This window comes from Anopheles nili, chromosome X (genome assembly GCF_943737925.1).
Source record: "Anopheles nili chromosome X, idAnoNiliSN_F5_01, whole genome shotgun sequence".
Taxonomy (NCBI): domain Eukaryota; kingdom Metazoa; phylum Arthropoda; class Insecta; order Diptera; family Culicidae; genus Anopheles; species Anopheles nili.
In genome coordinates this window covers 7,619,087-7,637,539 of record NC_071293.1, presented here as the reverse complement: position 1 = coordinate 7,637,539, position 18,453 = coordinate 7,619,087, and the positions used below count along the sequence as shown (strand labels likewise).

General features: G+C 49.9%; 1 protein-coding gene across 1 annotated transcript; it reads right to left on the bottom strand.

The window, feature by feature from the left end:
• Positions 1-2,566: 2,566 nt before the first annotated feature.
• On the bottom strand, positions 2,567-6,193 carry LOC128728606 (transmembrane protein fend-like). Its single transcript, XM_053822233.1, has 3 exons — positions 6,005-6,193; positions 2,996-3,286; positions 2,567-2,917 (listed from the first exon to the last, which is right to left on the bottom strand). Exons 1-3 carry the CDS (start codon positions 6,191-6,193, stop codon positions 2,567-2,569), a joined length of 831 nt encoding a protein of 276 aa, XP_053678208.1.
• Between the last annotated feature and the right edge of the window lie 12,260 nt (positions 6,194-18,453).

The window sequence follows — 18,453 nt, the reverse complement described above, 5'->3', positions numbered from 1 at the left end:
GCAGCAGAACTTGCCACTGGAAAAGATGCTCCAACTCGGTACCCGAAATACCCCCGCGACTGAATCTATGCAGGGGAGGAGGAGGAGGGCGGGGGAAGGGAGGTGCCAGTCCGGGGGTCAATTATCGCTAATTATTGCTTCGTGCGGGCGAAAGAGTTTGCGGACCAAATGCAAAAAAAAAGGGAGCAAAAGTTGGCCCCACAAGTAAGCGACCTTTCGCGATGGGATGCGGTTTTGGGATGGCGAAAAAAGGGACACACCCTGTCGCAGCTGAACGGAGGATTGATATTTCGGTCAGACATTGCTCTATCGCTGCCAGGGGGTTCCAAGTTGCCCCCAAACAACACCACGTTCCTTTGGGTGCTCGTACCGGGAAGATGTCGGCTTCAGACATACCAGAAGTTCCTTCGAGCGACGCAGAAATGGCTGTAAAACGAGCGCAAATGGTACGCGATATTTAAAGCGCAGCTTGTGCGAAGTTCACGGATGGACCTGACGGAAGGCGCCAGAGAGCCTGGAAGCTCTACTGCCCGGTTTGGTCGTAAAAGTTGAACCCCGCGGCAAATCGAACGTAATTTGAGTAATTTGCCCGCTCTAAAAGCTGTGCCGTAATTTCGTTAATGCCATCACTTTCACCGGTGGAAGGGGTGGAATTGGAGGGGGATGGGAAGGAGGGGGGCGAAGCAAAGGTAGCAGAAGAACTACGCCCTTCACCCACTCTCCTGCTATCTCGTGCAACGGAAGCTGGCTCTCGATTCTTGCCAGAGACTGGTCCAAAAAAAGGAAAAGAAACTCCCAAACCGGAGCTCTGATGATCGGTTCGATTTGTTTACTTGCGCGGTTCAATTTTTCATTTCCTTTCGGTCCGCGCTTCCATCCGTGCTTCTCTCAAGCCTTTCGTCCACCTCGCCACCTCTCAACCTTCCCCTCTACGCACCCTCATCTCCCGGGCCGTCAAATTGCTGCAATGATTGAGATGAATTTGGTTAATTATAACCGTCGTAGCATTATCGAATGGATTAGCGTTCGATCTGTGGCGGGGAAGAGGGCGCCTAAATGTGCTCCTCGCGCCAACCTTCCACTGCCCTCAGCTCCACGTTTGGGTTTTGTTTCTTTCTTCACAATTTCGCTCGCTTTTCGCCCTTCATTGCACCATCGATTTGTGGTCAGAGCGCGAAGACGAACGGCCATCAAGGTCGTTTCGGTACCGAAAAACGCGTGGAATAAAAATCAACTAGTGCCGGGAAGAATGAGAGCAACCCAAAAAATGAAGGAAAACCAAACGCTAGCGGAAAAGTGCCCTTCTCGTGTGGAAACGAGCAGCGGAATCGAATTCAACAAAACCCAAACCAGCAAGATAACGCTAAAAGTCAACTGACGAACGCGGAACGCAAACAAAAACTTATCGAGATTCAATCATTTACATAATTTATTACAATTTTATTCAATTATTATTTGATTGTTTTTCCCCCCTTCTCTCTCTCTTTCTCCCTCTTCTCCTCACCCTCTTCACTCGGGTTCCGTGAGCTGGTACAATTATCTCGTGTTTTCCTTTCTCGCTCCGCCCTGACTCGCTATCTATCGGCGGCGATTGCCGTTCTTTCCGCGTTCCGGCTCGGTTTTTATTATTATCTTTAATTTAGTTTTGGCTATGAACCGGCGGCGCGCTGGAATATCATCGACCGATCGCAATCTGGCCCCTGGGACGGGATAAGAACGCCTCACAGCGGGGAAGCCCTGATTAGGCTCGGTTCCATCGCTCTTTCTCTGCCTGGCTGCTAGTTTGTTTGTTTGTTTGAATTTTATTTTATTTGCGTTTGAAATTCTGTAACCGTCTCTCAGCTCGTTTATGGCGCATGATTGGTTCGAGCTCGATGAAACTGGTCGTTGAGGCCCGGTTGCAGGTGAGGAGACATTTGACTTAAACCGACTTCACCTTTGGCGATGTTGATTGATGGATTTCTGAAGACGAACTTCCAGCCAGGAAGTGGCCAAACCAGCGGCACGGTGCGTCCATTTTTCCGCTCTTTTTTTGTTTGTAGGAGAATTCGAATGTTTGCTTTCTTTTTACTTTGTTATTTTGGCAAGCGAAAAGCGAAAAAATTTCGTAACTAGCCACCGAACGGGGCAACAAGGAGCGATATTTACATGAACACGCACGAGAGGCGAAAAGCGCAGCTTGATTGAGCCTGAAGCTGGATGGGGTCAAGTTTGTGGCAGCGATAAATGGGGGTGAAACATTCGCGTTATTTTTTGGAGTAATTTTCCACCCCCTCCACGTTCTAAGCGGTTAGCTACTGTTGCGCCCTTTCGGTGAGTGAAGCCCAGCCAGACGTGGCTGACGCTTTCCAATTAGCCGTGCCGAACTTCTCGCTGGTCGTACTCCTACACACTAGCGCATTGACGCGTTGCATTTACACTCTAATGAGGCTGGTATTTACAAATGATAGGCTGGGTAAAGAGGCGGGCGTGGCAACCGTTTTAAGCGAGATTTATGCGCCATTGTGGCCGCCCGAAAATCGCACGCTTCGATGGGTTTATGTACAGGCGGACGTGACGAGCGACCCTAGACGTGCAGGATCTCAACCATGGCCTCGTGGTCGACGAGTACGTCCTTCTCCGACCGATCGGACGCTGGTCGCCACTTGACCAACAGCGCGACAGCCAGCAGTACCAGCAGGAACAACAGCATGGCGACGAACAACGCCAGGATCTCGCTTTCACGTGCGACTGGCCAAGGGTCTAGGCGGTTGGTGGTTTGCCGCGAGTCGTCATCTAGCTCACGAGCTAACGCCTCATCATCATCACCTTCGGCTATCTCGCTGAGGGGCCGAACCGTGGTCGAGGTCGAGCCTACTGCTACAGCACCAGCTGTACTGAGGATGAGAGGTGCCGATCGCATCAGGAAGCTCGTGTGCTGAGGAGAATAATGATGAACAAATGACGGGAGTTCAGAACATGCTCGACGATGATCGCTTGCTTGAGTTGGGTTTACCTTACTACGGCAAGTGACCTGAACGCGGTAGTTTGTGTCTGGCCAGAGAGATAGCTGAACGCTGGGGGACTCTGTCAGTAGGTTACCCATTAGTCCGCCACCTGAAACTTCCCACGTAACCAAACACTGACTGGCGGATGGGTTACAGTCACCATCCACCGTCCAGCTAACGTCTGCTGCAACGAGTGATTCGTTGCGTACCATTCGCTGGACGGCGAGTCGGAGGTGACAGGTTCGTGGGGCTGAAGATGTTGCTCTAGGGATATCCGAATTACTGCAGTCGTTCCAGCACTGTGGAGAGAAATAAACAGAGGAAGTTCTTCGTAAGATGAGCGGAATGGATAAAAGATACGTTGAGGAGACGATCCTACAAACTACGGACATTGAAGATTAAGGACCCGAGTTTGGAATGTGCTCGTCATTATTTGACCATCGCAAAGAGATGATCTTGTCCGTCTACATTCAAAATCTCGTGCTAGTACTTGATAAGCGTATCTTCATCGTTGGATCTTTCATCAAGCATGATCCAGGAATGCATCGTATTCTAGAAAACTCTTGATTCGCATCGACAATCAAAGAGATTCCCCATAATTCCCTCGAGACATTGTTATGTTTCAAGGTTTCCAAGAGCTTGTTTTGTCCTGGATGTCATCGCACAGATATCGTCCCCTCCCAGCCTGAATGGGGTGGGAATTTATGTGACCATTGTTTCAGTTACCACAGCCAACGAAGCTCCACGGGGCCGTCATTACTGTTATTGCCGTAATCATCATCATTATCGGCGCGTTCGTCGTCATCGCGGTTATTATCGGGATTGTTTGCACTGGAACGGCGTCGCGGCTTTTCCAATCGAGAACAATGCACTAAAGATGCTGCATCCTTGAATGCCGGAGGCGTCCATCGGCAGAAATTGGATCATGACGAATCATGGTGTAAAAACCGCGGCACAAAGCTCGGGCGACAGGAAGTGCCTTCGTGAGCAAAAAAAAAAAAGAAAACCTTAATGTATCTAGGGTCGGGACGTTGCGGGTATAAAAAGAAATACACAACACGAAACCAATCTCAAGCAAGCGAACGAACCTCGGAAGGTGTGAAAACCAGGGGTCAATATGCGCGAATGTGGAAGCTTCCAGCGCGTGGAGTTGGCGAGGAATTGCTCTCGTGGTTTTTACGGCTAGGGGTTTTTTTTTTAGAACCACGGCTTACGTTTTCCACAGTCTGTTTTTATGATTTTATTATGATTGCGAAACGAGAAAACAAAAATCCAAACCCGAACGGTGAACCTGCAGGAGGGCGATGGACTCATGCGAGAAATGTTGGGGAAAAAAAAAACCACGCGGCAAAACCGCAATTCTCCGTCCACGAATGCTTCGATAAAGGATGCGCGCTTAATATTTTTTGCGTTTTTTAATTTGATCATTCTTTCTCTCTCTATATGTATCTTGCTTTTACCGGCTATTGAGGGGCTATTAATCCGGACGTGGATTCTCCTCATTCTCCTTCTCGCCTTACGAATGACTGATCGATCGGTACGAAAGGAGTTCCTCCTTTGTTTGATCAACGGCGGCGTTATGGAGGCGGAAAAAATATATTACAACCTCCCGATGCGGTGGAGCCGTAATGATTTCGCCCTTCGGACCATAAATAATAGCTCGCGTAATTAGACCGAATCAACATTGCGTGTTATTTGCAGCAACCGCGCGGCCATGTGGGATGCATTCTCGGCGTTCAGGGCAAGATTCGGTGCGGGACGTTTGTTTGGACGTGACAAACGGCCGTTATGCAATGCCGTGTGCCGTTTGCTGCACATATGAGCGGTTGCGCAACCGAACCATCATAAGCCACCCTAACGGAGCGATATGATGGTTTGCACACGCCCGGAGGTTTGCGATCGCGCCTGGGGAAACGTGATCGAGTGGCTGCGAGACGGGGCCCGTCGAAATCGAAAGGAAACGAAACAAGCGAAAGGACCAGAGCTGGGGTTTGGCTTCTAACCCGTGGTGCATTTGCCATTCCGGCCCATTCGCTGCACTGGTTCGAATGCACCGTTGTACGCGTTTGAGGAGCGCAAAGTGACTTTCGCTTCGTCGACCTCATCGGTAAAGGGTCGGAATTGAGGTGAAGGTACCAAACGGCTTCGTGGAATGAGCGATTAGCTAATTCACATTAATTTCTGCCCGTTTCATTTTCTTACGGTGTTTATTTTTTTACTCGCCAAAGCACCTACTGTGAAAACGGCAAGGAGTATTTTCAGGCTCTAAAGCTGCATTTGAAACAGATGTAATGATTTAAATCTTGAATTTATGTATAAAAAGGTTTGTCTGAATATATTTCTATGCATTACAGGTGTTTTATTGCACAAAACGTAAGGAAATTGCAAATAAAACTTCAAAATCGCGATCATCAAAACAAAAGACTTCAACAAAAGCGACGAACCCTTAAAATAATTCCAGCTTACTTCAGAAATCGGTTACATCTTTCTCGTGTGTTTCAGCCCTTTTGCGCTTATTAAACTCAATCAAACGACGCAAAAAATCGGTTCCAAAGCACATAAACATACGCACAACCCGCGACATGAAGGTTGAGTAAAAAAAAATTAAATTTATTATTCTATTCCACCATCCCAGCAATCAACGAATGCCACGACCGGTGAATTGCGCCGTGGCTGTTTTCGTCCAGTGAGTAAGATTTCTGTGCTTAAAATGCACCGAAGCCTTCGCGAATGCTTACCACAACCCAACTAGCAGGTGAACGGTTACAACGACAAGGGCACCGTTCGTTTCTCGGATGAACGCGAGTAGGTTTTTCGGGACATGCGCGGGCATAATAAATTAGCATTTTTGAGGCTCCAACCAGAGCGGAAAAAAGAAAGACGCACAAAATGCGCACGATCGGTCGGTGGGGAAGTGATTTTGGTATTGTAAAGGCTTTTTCTTTGCGGTTACGGCTGCTCGACGCTGCGAGTGCAACATGCAGCAAAGGGAACAGGTTGAGCAAAGTGCAGCTTACCAAATGGTGCTGTTCAAGCTCGGTTGTAGACGCGTTTCGCAATCGCAGGAACGATGGTTTGTTTGTTTCGTGTACGAGTGAACGTTCTTTTGGTTCAAGAAAGATCACGCAGGAGCTAGAGTTGGAAGTAATTGCATACGACGAAGAGAAAAGATCACATAACCGGAGAATGAGCGCTAGTGACAGCATCTTGGTGCATTTAAAATGCATCATTTAGGTTTAAGATCCCCGTGCAACGCGACATCTTCTGCCCTAAATTTGAACGTCTATAAGAGTTTATTCGTGGACAGGTGGAATCTAATTTACGTTGTTCTTATTTGTGATTATTTTTAAAAAAATATCCCACTCTTAACAATCCCTGAATACAACGAGCAGCAAAAGGAATGTGCTTACAAACGTTCGCTTAAAGCGTTGAGATGACTTCTTCTGGGGTGAATCGAAGAAGAGAGAGAGAGAGTGAGATAAATAACACGACAGAAAGAAAGAGAAAACCCGCGAAAGGCAAATCCAGCGATGATAAATGGCGGCGTGACGGTGCGGCAATAAATCGACGAAAGCCACCGCTCCCGGTCGCGAACGAAACGGCGCGAAAAGCGAAAGCCATCCGCCAAGGTTTCCACGGGTGCATTATAATTATGAGTAATGATTAAATTTTTGCACCACGCCGATCTGCAGCCACCGATAAGGCTCGATCGATTATACCGTAGCGCAAGGGTTTCATCATCACTCGCGCCTCGGAAAGTGCTCCAGAGCGATCGTCGCGAATCGTCTGATGGAACTAGTTTCGGTCAAGGGAATGGCCGTCACATCGACGAAATAAACCGCACCGGCGGTGTTCCGCGTATTAACCCATCACCAGGAGCTGAAACCCGTAGGAAGGCTTAGCCTAGTAGGCGCAGGTTATGAACCGGTGCTCCTGGTTGAGACCTTTCCGAAGCTTTCACGAGATCTAAGCAGGTGCCGCCGGCGCCGAATGCTCAGCGAATCCGTCGAGGTGACGGCGATTTAGATGATCTCTTGGCAAGACCCACGGGAGGGGCTAATGTGTCGGGCCGACTCAAAAGCCTCCCGTTCGTCATCAGCCGCGTTGGAACCTGTTCCCGGTTGCTTTTCCACATCTTCTGCTTTGGGGAGGTGTATTTTTTATTTTTCTGTCGCCTGTTTGCTAACTCCTCGAGCGAGTTGGAAGCTGCATTCCCGTTTGGCTGATGGGAGTGACATTTACGAGGAACGAGCTTCGGAAAGCATCGGAAAAAGGGAAAATGGAAGCACAAGAAGCTCTTTCGCAGGGCCTGCTCGAAAGGAACATCGTCAAAGTTCGCGATTTTTCCGGAATAAGGTTTTGCCCTTGACGTTTATAATTGACCTCTAAACCCAGCAAATGACCTTCAAAACGCACTGTCGCGAAAAACCATTTTGTCACAAAAATAAAAGTAACGCACAAAAATAAGAAGCCTCGCATTCATCACCCGCTGGAGAGAGAAAAACAGGTAAATAAATCTCAACCTCACCACCGACGAAATAACGCCTGTTCTGGCGTGGATGAGAAGCCGGATGATGAGATGAATATTGCATGAGCGGCTGCCGGTGACGTGTCAGAGGCGGCAAAGCTTCCGAGTGGCAAAGGGCCGCCAAAAGGGTTGAGATCGCGGCTCGAAAGGTCCACAATAACGCCTCCCATTCAGCTGCATCCTTGGCGGCGGAAGCCGTTTGATCCGAAATGGCCTCTTAGCTCGGTCCGTTGGGGACGTAGCGTAGTTTCTAGTATTTCGGAATGTGCTCTAAATACACCGCGTCGGCTGGCGGGTGGGAAAAATGCTCCCTCCCGCACGCATACGAAACCCTGCTACGCACACAACCACAACCACGAGCTGTCATCGAGCGCCGGTTGCGATAAGTGAGCCGAGAACGGGTTGGTTCGTTTTGAAGTTTTCTTCGCGGGCTCTTGATGCGGTTTCAGCGCGCCCTGGTGCGCCGGGGAATAGATTATTAAAATGAAATTCCCCCTTTTTTTCATTGCCCATGCATTATAATTTAAGTCAATTTAGATAGGTTGTATCTGAAATATTCCTTTGATTTATCCGCCGCGGCACTCCAGCGTGCGGTTGTCGGTTTGTTGGCCGGTTGGGAAGGACTTTTGCTTCCTTCCGGCTTTCGGTGAGTTGACGCGATCGAGTGTTTGAAGTGGAGGCAGTCTCTCTGTTGGCGAATGGTGTATAAAAATTGAACCAGTTGCTTGCATATTCACATCGTCCGTAAATTTCCAGTTTGCTAATGCTACTGTGCAAAATACGCTGCCGATTTTTGCCGTAGTCTTGATGTTATTTTTTAAGTATATATTCTAATATGGCTTGCTTGTATGGTTGCATAAATACACATGAAACTAACGGATTGTTTTTTATTTTTTTTGACTGAATTTTTAAAGGAAGTTTTCAAACATCAACATGTGTACATTTATATTTTTCTCACAAACTCAGAAACAAAAATGATGAACAATAATATTGCATTTCATTAAAATGTGTTATATTTTATATGATCACACTTTGTCTAAATTGTTTAGTTGATTAACATTTAATCAAAGACGAAAAGTTAGAAATTATCAATTGAAAATGATAAGAGAAGATGATGTTTAGAAGGAATAGTCTCGTTTATTGTGGCCATACAAGAGAAAGATATATAGAAAGGGTTAAGATTGGGCTAAGAATAAATATGAAATAAAGAAGGCGTTTCACTGTTATTTTATTGCTTTTAATGTCCAAGAGTTTAACTTGCTTTCGAGAAATAGTTGTTCTAACATCTATAAGCTTGAAAATGTTTCAAAATATAGCAAAACCCAAAGAAATGTAAATGTTGTGATCGGTTTTAAACCATTCATTTTCTTCTTGCAGTAAATAATCTTTAAAATTAAATCGACATAAATCGAAGGTTTCTTTTTCCAGTAGGTCAAAATTAAGTTCAATAAGTGTCTTCAAAAATATAAATAAGGTACTGTTAAAGGTAATATTTCTATACCTTCTCGCGATTGCTTGGCCACTGAATTGAGGTCACACAAACCAACCCAAAAAGTGCAGTTTAACCTTAGATAATTTTATCTAACCTCCGCTCCATCAAAACACCACAAAATTCCATTAAATTGTCCCATTTTCACCACGCAACGACAGTTCGATCGCACTTACACCCATCAAACAGCACGTCAAATGTGACCAGCACGTCTCGAACGCACCAAAACCAGCCCATGGCCACCAGCGGGTCATCGAGAGGATGCATCTCGGCAAAAGGGACCAAGTCCTTTTCCCATCCCTTTCGCGTCTCGACGCGTCTCGCCTCGGGGCGAAGAAACGTTTACCGTTGAGCACATGTTCGAACGGAGGGGGCGATGGAACCGTTCGCTCTGATGATAGTTCCAGCCGCAAGATCGATTGCGCTTGGTCCTGCTTTTGCGCTCTGCTCCACGCTTACCCCTTCCGCTTCCGTTTCTTCTCCCTTTTCGCAACCCTTTTGCCCTTGGTCGCCCTACCCCCATGGCTGCATCCCACCACCGTGCGTGTGGTAATAAAATTATCAGCCTCCCATTACACGCCAAAGCATCTGCAAACACGGCTCGGATCGATAACGATTGCGGCGTGCGGTGGAGAGGGAAACAGAAGGGAGGGGGGGGGGTGTCCTGCACCCTAATGGAGACGCAGCACCCGTACGTGGCGTGACCAAGCGAACGCACGCGAGTCCCTTTTCGCGGTCAGTTCCCAGCGAGGGCTCGAGGGCTTGAAGATTTACATATCGAACCAACGAATCGCACCCTCAGCCTCCATGATGGATGAGGTTCCTGTAAGGGAAGAGGTTGGGAAGGAGGAGGAGGAGCGGTTGGAGCCTGGTGACAAATACCACCCCCCATCCCCCAAACCCTCCCTTCATCTGTGGCTCACATCGACGTGCGATCTCGAGATAATCGAGAGTGCGTAAATCGACAGACAGATAAGCCGAACGGGAACGGGCTTCTGAGGGCGCTGGGATAGCGTGTCGGTCACACACACACGCGGGTGGGTCACGCAGTGCTTCCTTTTCCCCTTGCCCTCCCCCCCTCCCCCTACACCACCACCGCCCTTGAGGCAACGCCAATGGAACTCGTATAAATCTTGCCGCCCCAGCCCGAAGCGACCGAAGGATCCTGTCACGATCCGTTGATCATCCGGCAGGGCGGGGGGGAGGGGAGAGGGGTGGAAATGGGTGAGAGAAAATGAAGGAGAAAAAGAGGGGGGGGCAAGATACAAAACACGCCAGACACAGGCGGGCAAAGGCGACGGGGAAACCTACACCGTGCTCGACATAACCAGGATCATGTTTGAGTTCGAGCTTCCCCTCGGGGGCCCTTTTAGGGCTCCACGGCCACGACTACACCTTCACGGCACCTCTACCTGCGCAAACATTGGGCGAGGTTTTAGTCGAGCTTTCTGTGCGCTTTCGTTTCGGTAGCCGTTCGAGGGCCCATTTTTTTTTGCTGCTTTACTTCCAGCCCATCCACCGATCGGACGTTGTGATAGGGCTCCGTTTGCTGGGAAAAGCCAGGGCTTGGTGGAGAGAAGGACCCCGTGTGTGTGTGTGTGAGAGTGATCTGCAGCGAGTTGGAACCGAGCACCCGCGAGAAACGAACTCCGCGTTTCCTTGTTCTTTTTTTGGCCTTTTAGTTTCCAAACCAAAGCTGGTTGAAGTTTGGAGGCACTTTGGGAATGAGTTTGAGGTCCCAAAAATAAAAGCCGAGCCTTCACGTACGCGGGGCATGATTTATCGTGCCCTTGGAAGGGCCCCGATCCTTCGGTTAAATGAAACGGACCTGCACTCGCGAAGCCCGCCAATTGAGCTGCCGGTTAATTGAGGCGCATAATTTATTTGCATCCCGCGGAATCTGCACGCGGATCCGCGCAAAAAGAGCCGGCCTTAAGATGAAGATTGCCGTACCGCTCGATGATCCCTTTGGCTGGTTGGCCCTTCGTAGATCCGTGCGGTCTGTAATTTAATTATGCACAAGCGAAACCACAGTGGCCCACTGTGCCACGGGTACGGGTAAGAGCAATTTAATTAATTATTTAAATTTAAGCATACATTTTAGGCTAATAAACGATGGCGCGGAGTATGTAATCGTGAATTCATTAGCGGTTGTTTTTGAGGGTCGCAGGTTCCTCCCGTTCGTCTGTGGCTCATCATTTCCGTTGCGAACCGAAAACAGGGGCCTACGGGCTTTTGCAGACAAAATTTGCGCGGGCTTTGACAACCTTTGCAAGCGTCTGTCGCCTAACGTTGAGGTCCAGGCGTAACGCATAATTTTGGAAACCCTTCGGGCGGTTTCCAACTACGTTCGAGCTCGCGTAGGGCCACGCATACCGCTCCAGGATGCGCTTCATTATTGGTAATAATCTGCATTTTAAGCTCACCGTTCGAGGCGGGCGGAGATTTTGAAAACAGCCCTCGGTTGTTCCCTGCGAGCATAAGGGAACTAGCGAAAATTAGCGCAAAATTCCGCCGGTGCTTGATTAGCCGGCGCTGATTGGGAGAGTTCCTCGGAAAATGGCTCCCCAGCAACATTGTGTGGGAGCCAACGGGCGTGCGTTTGTTTTCCGAGCGCAAACTTCGATTTGCAGAACCTCCGCATGGAGCCCTAGCAGAGTGCCTGTTAGAATGCAATTTTCGCAACGCAGTTGTGATTTAAATGAGCTCAACAGCACGCAGCGGCTAACGAGGCTTGCGTTTTAAGCTCCCATGTAGCGCGGTGTTCGGTTTAACTGGATTAGAACCTCTTCACATCGCTTGATCGCGTTGAAAAAACAAAATACAAACCAAAGGACACGTGTGCTGGAGCTTACGGCTCCATAAACCTGTGCCACCTGAAACTCGAGCCTGAGCCGACACGGCAGATGGTGATGATCCCAACGTTCCCCACGGAAGCGTGCATAATCGTTATGTTGGTATTTTGTTTTTTCAACGAAAAAATGTTCCAAAAAATGCCCCGTTCCCCGAAAACGGAAAGGTTTTTCGTTTCGTTTCTGACAATTTCCCGCCTTGTGCGAGAAAAAAGCGCCCTTTCTAGGTGGGAGCGAGATGAATAGAAATGGGCGCAGATAAATGCCATTAGTCACTGACGGCGAACCGACCGCGAAAGGTGACACCTTCCAATCGGATTACATTTAGTCCGGTGCGCGCATTAGCTGGGCCATAATTGATTTATTAACGTGCCCTTGCCACCACGGTGGAGCTTAGTCCGCGCGAGTGACACCGAAGGGCGCCCGTTGAAGGGCTTGGAATGGGTCGACAAAAAAAAAAGCATCGATCGGCTTGACGATTTTTGTGAGACCACGGTGTTCTCGCAAAAGCCCACGGCCGGGCAGGATCTTTGTGCCATTGTTCTCATTCTCGCATTCTAACGGAGCATCGAGCGGATGAAATTGAATACGGCAGCGGTATCGCGAGGCATGCACGGTTGATGCAGTTTTTGTGTTCGGGTCCTCTAAATGCGTTCCAGAGTGGTGGAACAAAATCGCGCACCTAGCGCTACGATTTCCTGACGAAAAACCGGCTGAAAGAAGAAAGAGTAAAAGGCGTTGCAAAAAAAAAGGCAGTGACATGGAAATGAAGGGCTCAAAGCACGCGAGATCCGGTATGCGCCTCCGGCACGGGCCGCAAAAAGGAACCGAGGGACAATATCCCACAAGATGCAGAACGAATTCTGCAGACCCCCCGAAAACAATCTCCCAAGAATATGAGGTCCGCGCGCGTTCCCAGCGTGCTCTGGGGAAGCCGATGAGCGACAAAGAGAATCCCCAAAAAGCTGGTACAAAAGAGAGAGAGAGAGAGAGATAGTGAGAGATAGCGGAGATGTGATGGCCGAGAGCAAGACGGTCGGATAAAGTCACTTTGACAAATTTATGCTCCACGAAAAGTGGATTTCAGGCTCCGAACACAATGTTACGCAAGGGGTTGGGGTTTTGGGAGGCCACGCAAAGGGGGTTGGGAAATTCGGAACGTGTGCACCGAGCAAGGTAAACCGGCACGGAACCATCTGTATGCCGGTCCTGGAGCGGGTCGCTTTTTTTGTTATGCTGTGTTGCTTCTTCACTCGGGCTCCATTGTCCAGGTCGATGATGCCAAACAACCTCCTCGGAGTGCGCTTTGTTGGCCTTGGCTGCACGCGTGTGTGTGTGTGTGTGTACGGGGAGGGAGGCGAGAGGTAAGAGGGGAGCCATGGCAGCGAGGGAAGCAAGCTAATATGCCGAACAGGACGACCGTTCTAGCGAGGGCTGGACGTCCCAAGACACCCGGGCTGGACGATGACAAATGGCCGAAGGTCTTGATGCATGAAATTGGCCATATCCGACGGGGGTTCTGAGGGTGGGTCCGGGGGGGCTATCCAAGAGGGAAGGAAGGTTGGTTTAGTGGAGGAGAAAAGACATTCTATTTCGCTTCCTGCTTGCTTTTTGCTCTCTCGATTGCGGCCCTGCTGCGTTTTCACTGCTTTTGGGGTATTAATTTTGAGAAGTTTTTAAATTTTGGAGTACGCAAAGTCCGCATTTCAACAACTAGCTAAGACGAAACCGAGTGATGTTCCGGTTAGGGGACTTGCTCTTGATTGCGATTAGCACACATCAGGATGACCACCAGCTTGAGTGGGCCTTTTACACGCGCTCTGGAAAGACGCTTGACGTGATGCCTCCATTAATTAAACCCATCACTATGTGCGCCCGGGCGATTCTAATCGGGCCAAGCCATTTGTCACCTGGTTTCTAGCGGCTTTTTCGCCATACCAGAACCTTGAACTTGAAGTGCATCGCTGCACTAGCCTCGATAATGAAGCCTTCAGCAACTCCGAGCAGCACGCACTTTTCACCCGTTTTTCTGCGAATTTGCCGCGCCACGATAAGAACCGACCGTGATTAATGGAGTCGCTGATAAATTGCGGCCCGCCTATCAGCTCCCGGGCAGTCTCGGGTGGCGGGTTTTATTTGCGCCACCAAAAACCCGCCCCGTGCGTGGCGAGGATCGCTATCAATCAACCGCGAAAGGGCTACGTCCCGTGGACGTCAAGTTATCAATCATTTTTAATAGGATCTCTCTCACTCTCTCTCGCGCGGAAACCGCTCGTCCCAAGATCCACGGACGGGATGGTCTCGATCGGCAATTTCGACGCATGATTTATGAGCCCAAAAACCCGATGTCCCCGGATGTCCCCTAGGTCGGGCGTTGCTCACACAGTTCCGGCCAGAGAACGTCCCGGGAGCGTCCCAGGGAGCGTGTCTCAGAAAGTCGGGACGACCCCCGGCGAGTTCGCAGTCTCGAACCAAATTGATTTGTTGGCGGACGTGGCGTTGCGCAACCTGCGGGAACTTTCTCCGCACGCGGCACGTCCGGGCGTCCCCGGGAACACCTGCTGAGTCGTCGTCCTCAGTCATTTGCAGGTCCCGCTGTGTTCCAAAAAAAAAATCGAAGAGCTACAGAGAACCGCTGCCCAGACACGCGAGCTCTTCGGGAAGCGGGACTTGAAAAATTAATCGTCTCCCGCCTAACAAGTTGTTCCCGCACGCCGGGAGGTCCACCACAGGTAGGGCTCGAGCTGCTTCAGTTCCAGATACCTGAGGTGGACTACCGAAGTCACCGAGAATGGCCCACGGTGACTCGACGTCAGGGTCGATTTGCGTGCCGTCGGTTGCACGGTGCAACAATGTTGCCGCGACAGAGCAGTGGACCGATGAAGATGTTCCAGGGAAGAATGCAAATGCACGGCAGGGAAGCGCAGGGATCTTACTTCTTTTTACCTCCCGATGTACCGCACGAACAACTTCTCCACCTTGCAGGTCTGGCGAAACTTCTCCGGTTAATGCATTCGAGTACTTCACCGTTCGCGATTTCATTCGGCCAAACCGCGGCCCACGGGGACATCTGCCAGGGAAATGATTTCATAAATGTTCCCCACCCCCTTCCGCACTTTTTCGCTTTCCCTCCTACCGCCCACCACCCTTCGCACCCTGCTTTTCATTCAGTGCAACCCAAGCGGTCATGAATGCATAATTTTTCCCGTACGCCCACGAAATCCGCGTCCGCGACGGTCTGTGAAGGGGAAAAGCCCGATCCAGCGATAAGATTAAGTCCCAACGGTACACTTCATTTCGTTTATTTTTCTTTTCGCCTTCTTTCCGCACTTCCATTCCACTCCTAGCCCCGCAAAAGGGCCTCCCGGAAACGGCAAGAAAGGAAACGGCAGCGCCTGAAAACGGTTCGCCAGTGACCGCAATCGCCCTTCGGGTTGCCCTCGCGGCACGGTATGCTTTTTCTTTTGTGCCTTTCCACGGACCCCCTTCACTCACTTCCCACCCTTTGCGCTTTTCCCCACCCACTCTGGGAGGGTGGGAGTTTTTCCGCTGGTTTAAATATTAAAAAATAACCCATCGCGCGAACGTTTGGTCACTGAAACTGGGACAGAGAGCGCTACAAATCCGTGGTGGAATTCTCTGTGATGGAGAGAAAGGGTGCATTTTCCTCCCCACCCCCAACCGGTCGCGCGATGGAAAACGCGCCGTCCAGCTCGGGGATTCATCGCAGATTATCGGAAAACGCACGGAAAATCCAACCGATGGAAATGCCCACCATGGGTGGCGTGTGGATGCAAAGGGGGGATGCTGAAACAAAACATGGATACAACGCGTGGAAAAAACATACCCCCCCCCCACACACACACACATTCAATGCCACCACACGCACCAACGACGTTCCAGCCAGGACGTTGAGCCGCTGTTTGCCGATGTTCGAGGGGATTTGACATACCTTCCGGTGAAGGGGGTGATTTCGGTGGCAGGGCGGGTCGTTGAGGAGGGTGTGTTGTTTTTGCGATTTCCCTCCACTCCTCTCCCTCAACCACCCCACGCGGGGTGCAGAGACAGGCGAATAATACATGAAATAATATTAAGCCGACAGATGAAATGTGCTCCGGTGGAAAAGCGCCATCCACCGTTGGGAAGGGGGTGCTGCAGGGATGGATGAGGGTGGGTGGAAATGGGCGTCGAGGACACCACACGCACACGCCAGCATCGGAAAAAGGGGGCAATAAAACGGTCGAGGCGCCGTGTGCGCAAGACAAACCCGAAATCCTGCCACCGAGCCATGAACATACATAAATAAACCGGCGAATTCCTTACCTCGGCTACAGCGAGCCCTTTTCGGGCGTGGGGATTGCCGCGGGTGGGAGGGGTTTCTTTTATTGCGCTTGAAAATTTCATTCCTGCTCTTTGGGTGATTGCGAGTTTGTTGCCAGGAAGGAAAATTCCTCACAAAAAGGGCGCGAGCGGCCGTGTGTCGAGTGTCGCTAGTTTGCTGCAATTTGCATATTGTTTAAATGGCGCACTTGTTTTTGATTGAAAAGGAGTGGTTTTGAGCTCGAGGAGTTATGTAAAACGAGTCCAAAAGTTCGTTATTTTAGACACTAAAATATAAGGCATAAACATGGATTTAAAAGGCAAGAATTGAATAAAAAATTGAACATTTAAATCAAGCTTGCTTACGCCGATTGTCTATCAATATATTGTTATAGCAAAACATAATTCTTGAACAGCAAACAATTCAAAACCAAGAAAAATCTTAGTTCTTTCTCCGTTTGAAATTCTAAATCAATTGTTACACAAATAAAATTATGCTTAAAACATGATAATCGTTAGCAAACCGAGCTGAAAGTCAAACAGCCTTCAACAAAACAATGCAGCAACGTTTAGCTGGAGTTGAGCATTCAACAACAAAATCAAGGAAAACTAAACCACCCCCATAAGCCCCACAGCTCCTTCGGCCACGTGGAAACTCATGTTTGTTTGCTTGTAGCACTGCGCGCGTGCTTCGCTCGTTTTTTGTGCTTCTCTCGCTTCTTTTATCATTCCCATTTTTACGCAACGCAGCGCTCGATTTGCAATAAAGGCTTACAGCTCGGTCCCGGCACGCAATCGCGAGCGCGCTCCTTTGCAAAAAAGGGAAAATTTTCTCCACCCCAGCCCATTTCCACCAGCCCGGAGAAAATGCGGAGCGAACAAAAAAAAAAAAGGAAAGAAAAACGCGGCTCGCTAGAAATCCAACCCAATCTATTACCGCGCCGGCGAGCCGGATTACGCGGGTGGTGGGTGTGTGTGGGGCAGAGCGGAAGGTACCGTGTAACCATCCCGCACCCTTCCTCTCTTCCCCGCTTCACTGCTTACCCGCTATCTTCATGGTAACGAGATTTACAAAACAGGCGACCGACCTGAGGCGAATAGCGCACGCACGCAAACGCTCCGGAACGCGGCAGGATAACGCCACTAGGCGGACAGAGAGCGAGAGAGAGAGAGAGAGAGAGAGAGGCGGAGGGTGAGCGACACAAAGACAAAGACACAACCGGTGGATCCGCCCCGAAGGGTGCCCAGGTGCGGACGGTTTTACGATAATGGAGGACGATTTATGGAAGACAATTGCTTAAGGATTCGGTCCGCCTGCCGGTGGCTTTTCCTTCGGTGGCTGTGTGGTACTGTGCGCCGGAAAGCCAAACCCAGCCTACCCTACCCCACCCCTCTCCCTCCCCCCCACCGCCAGCTTTGGCTCCAACAATTGGCTCCGCGGGGACGGATTCGTTTCGGTGCTCGTTTCCGGCGCTGACGCCGGGAAAGATGGCGAATGAAAAGGGCGGCCCTTATCTGGCCGGTGACGCGGGCCCACCCTGCGGACCGCACCGGGTATGATTGAGGATTAGCCGGCAAAAATATTATTACCATAAAGAGATCGCCCCCCCCCCCCCCGCCAGAGCCCCGCGGTAGGGATGTTTCATTTTTCGCCCGCTTCAGGTCCTTTTCCGCTCGGCTTGGCAACCGAAATGAATAAATAAAAACATCCCCCGCGTGCCGACAGATCACCCCCAGTGGGGTGGGGCAGCCGGAAAAGATTAGCCTTTTGTTGACACGCTCATTTCTCTTTCCATTTGACGCGACCCAAATTGGACGCTCAGCAAATTCCCTCCGTGGGTGGTCAAGGGTGGTGGCAGGGGAGGGTGGGTGAAGGAGACGAGGTAAGATGAAAAAGGAAAAATGGTACCTTTTTTTCCGTTTGACGGAGGAAAAGCGAAGGAGAGGTGGCATTTTCCAGGGAGAATGGAAAAAAAAGAAAGCGCAAAAAAAAATCCGACACCCAAATCCGTGAATATAAACTGACAGCACGACGCGTTACCATGTACCCAGTCACCCCTCTCTGCCGCCTTGCTCCTCCCATCCACAGCCGCGTGGTAGTGGGTCGGGGAAAGTGTGCAAATAAAAATATAATGACAAACGCACGAGAGCCGCGCGCGAATGCAATTACACCGCGAATTAGGCGAGCGGCGGTCCTTTTGGGGTGGTGGTTCGGAAAATTAAATTTACCACTAAATTGACAAATTGCTTGATCGGGCGCGGCGCCCGGAAAATGGC

What these genes read in the sequence shown, in the direction of transcription:
- LOC128728606 (XM_053822233.1), bottom strand. Translation starts at nt 6,193, where the DNA reads ATGCTGTCACTAGCGCTCATTCTCCGGTTATGTGATCTTTTCTCTTCG. An exon ending in AGCTTGAACAGCACCATTTG is followed by an intron (nt 3,287 to 6,004) that starts GTAAGCTGCACT and finishes TTCTCTCCACAG; the next exon opens with TGCTGGAACGACTGCAGTAA. An exon ending in AGGTCACTTGCCGTAGTAAG is followed by an intron (nt 2,918 to 2,995) that starts GTAAACCCAACT and finishes TATTCTCCTCAG; the next exon opens with CACACGAGCTTCCTGATGCG.